The 14,222-nt window shown below is 41.4% G+C and overlaps 1 protein-coding gene across 1 annotated transcript; it reads right to left on the reverse strand.

The window, feature by feature from the left end:
- LOC107630323 (aluminum-activated malate transporter 9) lies at positions 11,138 to 14,035 on the reverse strand. The gene is made up of 6 exons (XM_016333419.2): positions 13,527 to 14,035; positions 13,069 to 13,206; positions 12,665 to 12,934; positions 12,443 to 12,579; positions 12,212 to 12,358; positions 11,138 to 12,134 (listed from the first exon to the last, which is right to left on the reverse strand). The coding sequence occupies exons 1-6, from the start codon at positions 13,927 to 13,929 to the stop codon at positions 11,418 to 11,420; spliced, it is 1,812 nt and encodes a 603-aa protein (XP_016188905.1). The 5' UTR covers positions 13,930 to 14,035; the 3' UTR covers positions 11,138 to 11,417.

Below are 14,222 nucleotides of genomic sequence, written 5' to 3' on the forward strand. Positions count from 1 at the left end.
AATTAATTTTAAATCCTTATTTTATTTAAATTCATCATGTCTTCTTATATTTTTATGAGCGTTATATTCATGTTAATGGAGTAGATTCCATACTTGACATGGGGGTTGATTAAAAGGAGACACTTGAGTTGGAAGGCTTACGTGTTGATTAATCTGTACGTTGTTGGCTAGTTCTGTATTTACTAACGTTAGACCTTCCTAAGGGAGAGGACTAGGATTTGCGAATAAGGGTTAGCTTAATCACTTGACTTTCCTTTATTTAGTAAGGGTTAACTAAGTGAAAATAACAACCTCTTTAATACTACACCTAAGAGATCCCAACAAGGATAGAACTTCCAATTAATCATTCCCCCAGTCAAGGCTTTTTAATTAGAATATCAATAATTATTCTTAGTTTATTTTCATTGCTTCAATTTACAATTATTTGATTGCTCATTATTCAACTCTCAAAACCCTCGGAAAATTCCTAATTAATAAAATAGCATACTTTCTCGCAACTCATTGGGAGATGACCTGGGATTCATACTCCCAGTATTTTTATTCTTAATTAATTGTTGTGACACCTTTTTAAATTGGTGAGGTAGATTTTAGCTGGTTAAGGGCTATACTTGCAACGCTGCTCTCTTATTTAAAAATCTCTTAATTGGCCTAACTTCTGCCACGCACCACTGCTACTGAGGAGACGATGAGAGCTCAGGCTTTGGTGCTGGCGCCTGGAGCGGATGTGTCTGTGATGGGAGCTTTCAATACTGTCCGTGATGGCCAGATCGTCAATCTTGATTAGCTGTGATTATAACTTCTTGTTTTGGATTTGTAGTATTTTGTTTTTATGTTTTTGGCCGTGTGGCCGTGTGACTGTGGATTTGTGGCTTTGACTGAACTTTATTTTATGCTATTTTTTGGCCGTTCGGGCCTTTTGGTATATTCTGTTTTTAAGCCATTTGTTTTCAAATTTTTATTTTCTCCCTCTGTTTGGGATGGGCAGACGTCGTGGGGTCACTTTCTCGTGGATATCCGTTTCTTGGGCCCTGGGTACTTATGCAAAATTAAAAATTTGTAGTAAAGAGGAAAACAAATAAAAACAAGAACAAGGTGAGAGATGACTTAGGGGGTCAGCCTATGTGTAGTATCGTCGTAGGTTGGCGGCATTCCAGGTCCTCGGGATCTCGTCACCGTTAAGTCATTCGAGCTTGTATGCTCCCTTCCCAATTGCAGCCTTGACTCTGTACGGGCCTTCCCAATTGGGAGTGAGTTTTCCTTCCCCTGGGGTTGCGGTACCGATGTCATTTCGTTGTAGGACAAGGTCATCGGGTATGAATTCTCGTCGGATGACGCCGTGGTTGTACCTTTGGCTGATTCTTTATTTTAGGGCTAGCTCTCTAACGTGGGCTATGCTTCTTACTTCGTCCATAAGGTCTCGTTCCGCTTCTTCGTCGTTACCCCCGACCGTTCTTCTTGGGCTTGGGTCCCCTATCTCCACCGGGATAACCGCTTCCACGCCGTATGTTAGTCAGAAGGGGGTTTCCCTGGTGGCTGTTTGGGGGGTTGTTCGATACGACCATAAGACTGATCCGAGTTCGTCGGCCCACAGTCCTTTGGCTTCGCCGAGCCTTTTCTTGAGTCCTTTGACGATTATTTTGTTTGCGGACTCCATCTGTTTGCTTGTTTGGGGGTGCTCTACCGAACTGAAACGGTGGGATACGTGCAGCCCTTCCAGGAATTCTCTGAATTTCTTGTCGGTGAATTGGGTTCTGTTGCCCGAGGTTACGATATCGGAGATCCCGAATCGGGTTATGATCTGTCGCTAGAAGAATTTTTGGTATTGGGTTGCTGTGATGGAGTCTAGGGGTTCGGCCTCGATCCATTTAGTGTAATAATCTATGGCGACGATGAGGTACCGAAGTTGACCGGGTGCCGTGGAAAAGGGCCCAACGAGGTCGATTCCCCAGATTCTGAATGGCCGTTCTGCCATTATGATACTGAGTTGGTGTGAGGCGGCTTGGTGGATATTGGCGTGCCTTTGGCATTTGCTGTAGTTTTTTACCAGCTGCATGGAGTCCCGGTTAACCGAGGGCCAGAAGTACCCAGCCCGGATGACTTTCTGGGCCAGGGTTTTTCCCCCGATGCGGTGGCCGCAACAGCCTTCATGGATTTCGTGGAGTATGTACTCTGTGTCCCCAGGTTCGACGCATTTGAGCAGGGGTTGCGAGAATCTACGTTTGTATAGTTGTCCTGCGATGACAGTGTAATTGGTGGCCTCCCTTTTTGTTCGTTTTTCCTCTTTGGGGTCTTCTGGCAGCATTCTGTTGAGGAGATATTGCAGGATAGGGTAGGTCCATGATCCTTGGCTGGAGAGTGTCAGGAAGGCGTCAGCCGTGGTCGATATAGATGGTGTTCTGACGACTTCCTGAATTAGCGACTTGTTGCCGTGTCCTGGTTTAGTACTGGCTAGTTTAGAGAGGAGGTCTGCCCTGGCATTTTGTTCCCTGGGGATGTGCTGTATGGTTATGCGGTTGAATTCTTCTTTTATCTTGTTTACCTTGGCGAGGTATTGCTGGAGTAGGGGGTCTCACGTTTGGTAGTCTCCGTTGATTCGGGAACTGACCACCTGTGAGTCGGTATTTACTTCCAGGACTTTTGCTTCGACTTCCTTGGCTAGAGCTAGGCCTGCCAGAAGGGCCTTATATTCTGCTTGATTGTTTGAAACTGGGAACTCGTTTCGCACTGATTGTTCGATTATGACCCCGTTTTGGTTTTCAAGTATGACTCCGGCTCCTTCGGAGGTGATGTTTGATGAGCCGTCAACATGTAGTTTCCATGACTCGGGGGTGGAGTTTCCCGACGTCATCTCAGCAATGAAGTCGGCCATGGCCTGTGCTTTGATTGCGTTTCGGGGTTCAAACTTTATTTGGAATTGGGATAGCTCGATGGACCATGCTAGCATTCTTCCTACTAGATCGGGCTTTTGTAGTACCTGCTTGACCGCTTGGTCGGTTCGAACTGTCATGGGGTGGGCCTGAAAATACTGTCGCAAACGTCGGGAGGCCGTGAGGAGTGTGAGGGCTAGCTTCTCCAGGCGCGAGTAGCGAGTTTCCGTGTCTTGTAGGACTTTGCTTATGAAGTAGATGGGTTTTTGTTCTTTATTCTCGTTTTCGCGGATGAGTGTTGCTGCGAGTGCTTCTTCCGTTATGGAAAGGTATAGGTAGAGGGTATCCCCTGTTTGGGGTTTGGCAAGGACCGGTGGTTCTGCTAGGACCTTTTTGAAATGTTGGAATGCTTCTTCGCATTTTGCTTCCCATTTGAAGGGGGCTCCTTTCATCATCATCTTGAAGAAAGGGATTGCTTTCTGTGCCGATGCCCCGAGGAAACGGGATAGCGCGGTGAGCCGGCCGGTGAGCTTTTGGATGTCGTTGAGGCTTTTTGGGCTTGTCATTTCGAGGACTGCGCGGCATTTCTCTGGGTTAGCCTTCACCCCGCGTTGCGTGATCATAAAGCCAAGGAATTTTCCTGCCTCCATTCCGAAGAAGCATTTTGCCGGGTTAAGGCGCATTTGGTGTTTTCGTAGGGTGTTCATTATGAGTTTGAGGTCGCTGATGAGTTGCTCGCCTGATTCGGTCTTAGCGAGCATGTCATCTATGTAGACTTCTAACTTGGTCCCGGATAGATTCTGGAATATCTTGTTGACGAGCCTTTGGTAGGTGGCTCCGGCGTTCTTCAGGCAGAAGGGCATGACTGTGTAGCAGTACATTCCGTCGGGGTGATGAATGCCGTTTTTTCCTCGTCAGGTCGATGCATAGGTATTTGATTATAGCCGAAGTATGCGTCGATGAAGCTAAGGTATCGGTGGTCGGATGCGGCATCTACCAATCCGTCGATGTTTGGTAGGGGAAAGGCGTCCTTTGGACAGACTTTCGTGTAGGGTAGTTCCCTGATGAAGTTTGCTTCGAGTAGGGCTTTGACTTGTTTTTTGACCTCGGCTGCTCGGTCTGGGGACATTTTTCGTCTCTGTGCCATTGGTTTGGCTTTGGAATCTACGGCTAGCCGGCGGGACATTAGGTCAGGGTCTATTCCTGGCATGTCGGCCGGTGTGAATGCGAACAAGTCTCTGTTTCGTTTCAGGAGTTGGGAGAGATCCTCTTTAAGGTCGTATGGGAGGTTCCTGTTGATAAAGGTGTACTCGTCTTTGGTTTGCCCTACTTGCAGTTTTTCCATGTTGCCTTCTGGTTCTGGCCTAGGCTGACCGTCTTGTCGGGCATCCAGGTCGGCTAAGAATATGCCGACCACGTCGCGAGATTTCTTCCGTAGAGCTAGGCTGGTGTTGTCGCATTCTGCTGTGATTTCCCGGTCTCCATGGATGGTACCGATGGAGCCATCTTCCATTGTGAACTTCATGAGGAGGTATTTGGTAAAGATGACAGCGGAGAAGTCGTTGATTGTTTTTCTTCCGAGGATGACGTTGTAGGCGGTGGAGTCTTTGAGGACCACAAATTCGGATAGGATTGTCTTCCTTTGGTTTCCCGTCCCTATGGTGAGAGGGAGGGTGATGGAACTGTCCGGTTTGAGGAAGTTGTCTCCGAGTCCCGTGACGCCGTTGCGGTGTGTTTGGAGATTGTCGTTGCGGAGCCCGAGCTTGTCGAAGGCTCCTCTGAAGAGGATGTTAGAGTCTGCTCCGGTGTCCACCAGTATCCTTCGTACTAGTCATGTTCCGATTCTTACCGAGATGACGAAAGGGGCGTCTTCGGCCGAGGTGCCGTGCTGGCAGTCCTCGGGTAAGAATGTTACCGTGTTGTCAGTAATGGTGGTTGGTGTTTGGTTCCGAACTGCCAGGACTTTGAGGTCCTTTTTAGTGTTGATTTTGATTTGCCCGATATGTCTTTGCCTGTGATGATGTTTACTATTATAGTTGGGTCAGCCTCTGGCCTTTCCCTAGGGGGTTGTCTTTGTGTTCTAGGGTTGCGTCCTTCTCTTTTCGGCGACCTGTCTCTTTCTGCACATTTTGGTTCTCTGATGATCTTGGAGAACTCGAGGAGCTTGCCGTCTCTTATGGCTTGTTCGAGGGCGTCTTTTAGGTCAAAACAGTCTTGTGTCCTGTGTCCGTAACCTCGGTAGTAGTCGCAGTATAGGGTTTTGTTGCCGCCGGTTCTTTCTTTGAGTTGTCGGGCTTTTGGGATGATACCTCGATCTGCTATTTGGTGGTATATTTCGGTAATTGGAGCCGTAAGAGGTGTGTAGTTAGAGAATTTGCCGACTCTGGGTGGTCGGTTTATGTTTGCTGGTCTGGGATGGTCCTTCTGATTTTCTCTGGGTGGGGGGTTATGCCGAGGCGCCGGGTTGCCGTGTTGGGTGTTGTGCTGCCGTTTGTTGGCAGCTACGACCTGGCTAACCTTCTCGTCGTTTATGTACTCCCTGGCGACGTTCTAGATCTCGTGCATGGTCCATACTGGTTTGGTAGTAAGGTGCTTACGGAAGTCTTCGTTCATGAGCCCGTTGGTTAGGCAGAGGCTTGCGACAGAATCTGTGAGTCCGTCGACCGTTAGGCATTCATCGTTGAAGCGGTCGAGGTATTTTCTCGTGGACTTGTCCTGTTTCTGTGTGACCCCTAATAGGCTGATAGGGTGTTTAGCTTTGGTGATTCTGGTTGTAAATTGGGCCATGAACTTCCGCAAAATGTCCCCGAAACCGGTTATGGATCCGTTGGGGAGGGCGTTGAACCATTTGATTGCTGGCCCGGCTAGGGTAACCGGGAAAGCTCTGCATCGGACTACATCGGCGGCGCCTTCTAGGTTCATTCTGGCCTCGAAGGCCGTTAGGTGTTCCTGGGGATCTTTGGTTCCGTCGTACTTCATGTCCGTGGGTTTATCAAAACCTTTAGGGAGTTTTGCTTTTAAGATTCTTTCGGTGAAAGGAGTAGCTCCCATTATTGTGTGGTCGTTTCTTGTACGCTTGGTTTTTCGGTGTCGTCGGTCTTCATCTGAGTCGTGTTGATGACCTAGATCTCAGGAAACGCTGCGGTTGTACCTTTTACTGTGTCGCCGTACTGGCGACTTTTCGTGCCTGGGGTCGCGCGAGACGCTTTGATTGTTTCTCCCGTCGTGTTGCCGGTTTGGCGACCTGCCGCGGTAAGACCTTGTTCTGGAGGTTGCATGACTTCCGTTTTCGGCGTTGTATTTTTCCTTGGTGGCAACTCTGTCTTCGAGTTCCTGAACTCGGAGGCAGAGGTCTTGGATTATTCGGGCTGCTTGGTCCCCCGTATTTTCGGGGTGCCGTGGTTCTGCGACGACGGGTCCCTTTTCTTTGTTTTGCGCCGGGGTAGCATGGTGGATGGTGCTTGCTATCCTTCCGTGGGGTGTGACCTCCTGGTGTTCGGGGGTTGGATTTCTTGTTCGGGAGTTATCTTGGTGGCTTAAGGAGGGTTCTTCTGGTTCGTCCTCCATTCCGGCTCAATCGGCGCAAGTTCCCCACAAACGGCGCCAATATACTGGATGCCTCCGGTACGGGTTAAGAGATGGATCGGGAACTTGCGGGTCGAAGTGGATGCCGGATTGTTTGACTGGAGCGATGGGGGGAGGTACCTGCAAAGACACTCCGACGCTCAAGTCAGAATGGATCTGAGAGGTATAAGGTGTGAGGAATGAATGAATACCTGGGTGGACCTGAGTCCTTTATTTATAGGTGATAGTGAATATCTTATCTTATCTTGTTTGGCTAAGCTAAGGGAGGCATTTGAATTCGAAAGTTGGTTAGGAGTTCTTATTGGGCCGGTTTTGGGCCCTTTGAGTGGTGGAGCGGGTTTGAACCCGGGCAACCGGGTTCGGGGTCCGTTTCTGGATGTAGGATCCGTGAGCTGGATCCGTAACAGATTAAGATTTAGGTTTGAAAGTTTAGGATAAAAAGTTTATGATTTAGAATTAGGTTAAAGATTTAGAATTTGGTTAAGTGTTGTAGAGTTTTGGAATTTATGTTTTAGCATAAGGTTTAGGGTTAAATAAGGGTGTAGGATATATTGTTATTCGATGTATAAAAATTTATTATTAGAATATTTAAAATAATTAAATATAAGTACATGTTAAAATAAGTAAATCGTCGTCTACTTGTAATTGTTGGTACCAAAAAATACTACACAGGTCTTTTGTCTTTGTTCTTTTTGTACGTCAAGTTAAATGTTAGGACGTCTCTGAAATACTAATAGTCGAGTTTGCTCCCTCCATCAGCTCAAAACAAGTTCACTAAAATTCCATCTTCAGTCAAGTTGTACCTTGCCATAGACATCAGATTGGCCGTGGCGGCTTTTCCTTCCAAGTATACAATGGTCGCATTTGTATCTTCATTTACAATTTTTGTGCACACATGTATATATATTATGATAATAATTTTATAATTATATTTTTTTTAGTTTAAAATATAATTAATCTTCTAGTTATTTAACTAATAAATTAAAATACTTGTATAATAATTTAAATAATAACATATAACTTAGAATTTTATTGTTCTAAGTTTTATATTTTAAAAAGATTAAGTAATTTTTTATTGTTAATACAATCAAATATCTCTCTTTTTAAAAAATGAGCAACAACTAAAGAGAATTAACATCATAAAAAGCAAAATGTTATGATCCTTTTGGTATTTAGATTTAAACTATTGACTTATTTTTTAATTATTTTTTTATTATTATTTAATTATTTTTTGAAATAATCAATATATCATTATTAGCGAACACAAAATCTTAAAATATAAACTATAATCGGACTTACTATTTAATTTGTTACTGTCTCACAATTTATAATTTTAAATGATCTGATCTCATATCGACAATAATTTTGATTTGCATAAATGTTAGATAAAAATAAATAAAAACTTAATATACTTTAAATTATTTTGTTGTGTTAGGATTTTTGTTTGGTTAAATTTCTTTCAAACGGCATCAGTTTATGTCTTTCTAAAGACCCGCTATTAAGCTTATTTTAAGTTCAATTTTATCTTTGTTTTTACAGCCAGATTTTACACTCTTCCAAGTTTCAACAAATAAAACATTTAAATTTATTAAATAATTTTGCATAAAAATTTATTTTTAAATTTTAGTCCTTAGCAGTTTTCACAAGTTTCATTATAACTTGATTAAAAAACACATAGAGCCTATCATTCCTAAAATCACAGCTTTTTCATGTTCTCATAAAATTGCTGTTCTAACACACATTTTTATATTACACAATACTATTTTCATACAAAATATGTGGTCTTTGTACATGTAAAAAAGATCTTTCATCTATATAGTAGCAATGCCCGAAAAAAATTTTTCAAAAATTGTATTTTATCCTCACCGTAGCATCACCCAGTAAGTTATACATTCTAACCCTAAACTATGATTTATTAATTAGCCTCAAATTGATGTATGTTGTATTTTTTAAAATTGGAGAGTAAAATAATAAAGAGTAAAGTATTGTTTTTGTCCCTAATGTTTGGGGTAAGTCCTATTTGTGTCCCTAACGTTTAAATCGTTCTATTTGTATTCTTAACGTTTATAAAAGTGATTCAATGTTATCCTACTATCAATTATACTAACTAATCAGATTATATTTTTCAATTATTCTCACTTGGATGTATTCATTCTCAATTAGGTCTCACTTGGATGTGTTCGATTTTAATATTATACCCACAATTTGTATTTAGATTCAATTATGTCTCTAGAAAAGTGAATTATGTAAATGTTGTAGGAATTAGTTTTAACATTTGATGAACTATTTTTCGGAGTAGATCATCGATTCTATCCTAGACATTTGTATTCTAATTTTAAGAAGAGATTTTTAAAACTCAAACTAAAGCGCTCATGATGTGTAATTGATGGCAGGATAACATTGAATCACTTTTACAAACGTTAGAGATATAAATAGGACGATTTAAACGTTAGGGATACAAATAGAATTTATCCCAAACGTTGGGGACAAAAATGATACTTTACTCAATAATAAATAAGTTCTTAAAAATTTATATTTTGAATAAATTAATTTAAAAAAACTAATAAAATCTTTTATAATAATAAATGTAAACAAATTAATTTAAATTAAAATTTTTCCTTAATAATAGAGATTAATTTAACGATATCATTTTTATAAAATAGTTTGATTTTTATGCATGTAAACAGAAACAAATTTCATCATCTCAAATTTTTAGGGTTCATGATTTAATTATATACACCTAGGAGAATGAAATTGATATAAAAGGAATAAAAACCTGGTTGATAAGAAAGAAAGAAAAGAAGGATACAGTTGTGGAGGTGAGAGACGGAGGCACTGCTGGTCATTATGAATTATGAGAAGAGAGAGCCAGTTACTGAAATTAGAAGAAGATATGGTTGCAAGTATAAATTTTCAAAATTTTATTTATCACTCTATTCTAGGGGTGGCAACATGTACACTACCCCGTGGGTACCCAACCCGACTCCACTCGGTCAGGTAAGGTTGTCAACCCGATCCGCAACGGATAAAGTAGGGTGCGGGTAGGGTTCTCGTGCGGGTCGGGTAGGGTGTGGGTTGTGTCTCAACCCTACCCGACCAATCTGCACCATATATATGTATATGTTATATACTTATATAAAAATATGTTTTAAGTGAATGTTGAACCAAAGACCTCTCACTAAATGCAAAAAATCCTTAGTCATTAAAAGAAGATCATTAATTGATAATTTAATATTTTTTTACATAAAATTAAGTTCTATTTTAAATTATTATCAAATTATATAATAATGTTGCATCTTTTTTTTAACATGCGGGTAGGGTCGGATACCCACAGGTTAGGAGCAGATAGAGTTAGGGTTGAGATATTCTCAATGCGCGGGTAGGGTTAGGATTGACTCCAAACCCTACCCTACCCTATCCATTACCACCCCTACTCTATTCTTAATTTCAATTGTGAATAGGTGAATTCTACGGTGTCTATAACTTGGTGTCTAATTTTTTCTTAATTTACTTTTTAAGGTAACTTTTGAATATTTAATAATTATTTACTTTTATAGTTTTAAAATTAAATATTAACTTTTAACCTTGATGGTAACTTAGGCAAACACTTTTAGACATTATAGCAATCACCTTGTGAATATGAGCTAGTTAGATATCTTAACGGTTTAATTTTTTGTAGAGCAGATCGTTTTAAGAAGAGAAAAACCTACAACAGGCAAAGTAGCAAACAATCGTACCCTCTTTCATCTGCAAATAGAAATTCTCTTTCACCAAAATTCTCTTCCACTTCTGCATCTCAATTTAGACCATCTCCTAACACAGTTGGAGAAAAAAATACAAGAAAAAGAAAAGAGATAGTATACCAAATTCTAGAAAATTGAAGCATGGACGGAATCATCGTTGAGGTAATTGAAAAGGCATAGTATTCTCACACCGTCAGCGCCGAGGGGGAGCTCCACTGCTCCGCTGAGGAACTCACACCTTCAATGGTGGTGGCGATCTCCCCTGCTTCTCTCAGAAACGACCTGGGTCAACAAGTATCCGCCTGTAACTGCAGGCGACCGCCTTCCGATACTACGGCAACAAGTACAGTCGGAACCTAGTTCGAGACGAGGCCTTCCCAGCACGAGTGCCCGACACTTGCTACTTTTGGGTTTGGGAATTTCTCAAATTTTTCCACCAATTTTAATGAAGGGTTCTGTTTGGTTTTCCGAATTTCACAAATTTCTCTCCCATCATTCACTCCTGAATGCTGTAACTGTTAATTACTATGGTTTGCTGATCCAAAACTTTTAGCCCACGTTCATTAGTGCGTTCAGCCGTTTACCGTGACTAGATGGGTCAAACCTTTGGTCAGTTTACTTCAAATGTGCCACAGGTCGTTTCTGGATTGGATGCTGCAGCTTAGCCACCATATTCATGCAATCCACACAGTCACCGCAGACCGCACCTAAATAAATATCTAAGTAGACTCTAATTTTTGGTTTCAATGAACGTTCTGGCAATTTTCATCTGAGGACGATACAGACACGATGTGATAATACCATAACTCCAAGCATCCCCAAGTAATGGAGATTTCACAGTTAGAAAAGGAAAGAAAATTCCAACAAAGCAGAGGGACGAGTTAGCACCCTTCTATATCTTGAATCGGTAATGGAGATTTCAGAGTTAGGAAAGAACCTAAGAGACGTTAATAACCAATTTTATACGTTCATGGCTATAGTCAAAACAGTATTTTATTTACAAAAAGTGAGTTATGACTCTAGTTTATAAGATTGATAGCGATTTCTCGCAGTTTGTGTTTAAAAGTTTCAACTTGTCTTCAAAGGATGCCTAGTTCTCGAACTCAAGACATCACTCAAAATCTTTCAAAAGAAGACTGGGGTGAAGCTGGAAGCATTACATGACAATTTCAACTCAAATCAGGGATGACTTACATGCAGCAGCTCCGCATGTTCTCATGCATCATTCCTTGGATCTGAAGCAATTAAACAATCTCGTCCAAAACCCATCAGATGTTACTGGTACTTGTTGCTCAAGAGGATCCACAAAGTTTGCTTTCTCACCTAATTCTTCAAATGAGTCCACCAGGTTCTGAAGCCTTGCTACAAATTCAATCAGCAGCGATGTAAATGTTGCGAGGGAAAGTGCTTTAGCACTTTCGTAAGTCCTTGATTCTTCCTCCTCTTTTGCCACTGTATCTGCTTTGTAGTAGACATGAGCAGGCCAAGATATCTGTTTCCTGAACATGTTTTCAGAGCCAACAGCTGCAGGCTGTGGCATGGCAGTGTGATCATCCGGGATTGATTTTCCAGTTTCATCCCAACCGTTTGGAACTTGAACTGATCTGAGATCAAGAACAGCTTCACTAAGAGACTTATACTCCAGGAATTTTCGTTCCTCGTCTATGTCAAAGAGGCCTGGCCCTTGTTGGGGCTTGCTCTCCTCCTCTCTTGGTCGGTTTCCGATTTCCCAACTCTCTGAATTTACTAGAAGGTAAGATTTTTTGTCAATCTTCTGTTGCAATTCTTCAGCTGCCTCGTGTACTTCATACAGCAAGTCTTCGCGGCCAAGTTTCTCCTGCTTCTTAACTTTGTTACCGAGTTCACGGAGCACTTTCGCCCCTTCAGAACCTACCCTTTGAAGCTCACTACGGAAAACATGTCTCATCTCAGCTGGGGCCTATGCATAAAAAAGGAACCTGAGTAAACATGGGGATTGAAAGAAAAATTAGAAAGAGAAGTTATCAGACAAGGTACCTGAATTTCAGAAAGTATGCATCCATGCATAGCCATGACCATAAATGCACAATGCCTTAGCGCCCCACTTACTTTTACATAATTCTTCCATGGATAGCTAAGCATTTTGTAACGACCATGAGGGGGTTCCCAAACAGCAAACCCTAGCTTCAATCAATAATGTGTCAATGATGAGTAATGAAGATGATGGTTACGAAATTCACAAAAAAAGGCAGAAAACAAAGATGGTACCAATGCATCCTCTTTACTGGTAGACTCAACAGCTGATCTATACCCGCTGTAAAGTGGATCATCCGCAGCCTGGTAAGTAAGAATTTTCGATGGCACCCTCTTATATTCAACACAATTAAGATAGTTATTGACAACACCTGAAAAGAATCAGAATCAGTAAACTAGATGGTAAGTAGAAATTTGTAATTATATGTGATAATGAGGAAAATGCTGTAAGACAACCTTCCAAAGATGTTGCAACACCCATGAAATTTTTTGCCACAAGATGATGCAGATCCTCGCCAGCCCAGATTGGATAGATACAAACATTTACTCCCAAAGATACAGCAGCACCAATTGCAATGAGCAAAAATCTATTTATAGCCGTATCAAGAAATTCCCCTGTTTGATAGCCCGACACAGTAATGTAGCAATATGTGATCAAGAACACACGGAACCCATATTCATAGGGCTTCATAGTCGGGTATAGTTTTGCATAAGTGGCACAACATCCTATCAATCATAATATCACATAGTTTGTCAGTAAACCAAGTATAGGTAAAGATGTTAAAAATAAATCCTCACGCAAAATCAGAAAAAGATAGAATATTGATGAACAAGAAAAGAAAGTGATTGGAAAACCGGACCTACAATGAAGGTGCTAATGATAACTATAAGTTCGTCATATGGTCCAGCCAATGCCGATAATTCTGACATTGCCAAGGCAATTCCTCCAGCGGACAACGTTCCCAATCCTCTGTTAAATCCCTTACTGAGAGTTGCCCCTGCACCACCATTTCACTTGTTTAATTAATTGTAAGCAAAAGATACACAGATTGGATCAAATATAAGATGAAAATAAATATAAGATCAAACATAAGGAATTAGATCCTAGTTAATTAAAAAATTTAAAACAATAGTGTGTATAAATCATACTGAAACAGTGATATTACACTGTTCATTAAACAATACAGGATTCCTTATGCGAAAACTGCTGGGTCAATTCCAACAATGAAAATAAATAAATCTGCAAAAGAATTCTAACTTCCAAGTATTAAAGAATTGACCCGCCCCCTCCCTCAAAAAAGAGCACGCACACACATACCTATGCTGAATTCGAAGACGACGACGACGGTCATGATGGCCCAGACGGAGTAGCGGCTAATATCCTGAAAGGGTTCTTTGAAGAAAATTAAGAGCGAGATGAGTGCAAGAGCAAGTCCCATCTTCGCCGAGAAAATAACGTTCCTTGGGTCAGACCGACCCATCTCCCAAGCCTTAACCGCCACGCGCTTCAAACTCTTCCAGCACTTCACCGTCCCATCGGAAAACCCTCGATACCACGGGTTACTGCAGCAGCAGCGTTTGGCGGAGTACTCCTCCTCCTCCTCCATGGGCATGGGAATCCCTAGTTGGGAATATCCGTCACTCTTCATGGAAAGAAGCCTCTCTTTCTTCTCCGCGAGGCTCTGCCGGAATGACCCCGATTTCCCCAGCTTCGGAGCCATACTTTCTTCTTGCTTCTGCTTTCAGCAATATTGAGTGCAATGATCTTTGCTGAATAGTAACGGTTAACACGAGAACTAGTAAATTATGGGGCCAGAACCCAGAAGAGTGGTAATTTAACTAGTTTTATTATTTAAAAACAAAAAGGGTATATACCTAAGATATTTTATATATAAATAAGATACAAGATTTATGTTTATTTTACAATTTTTTCAATAATTTATTGGTTAATAATATAAAAATATTTAATATTGGCCTTTAAAAGGTAAACTTCAGGGACATTATTTTGAGTTAC

The sequence above is a fragment of the Arachis ipaensis genome, chromosome B03 (genome assembly GCF_000816755.2).
Source record: "Arachis ipaensis cultivar K30076 chromosome B03, Araip1.1, whole genome shotgun sequence".
NCBI lineage: Eukaryota > Viridiplantae > Streptophyta > Magnoliopsida > Fabales > Fabaceae > Arachis > Arachis ipaensis.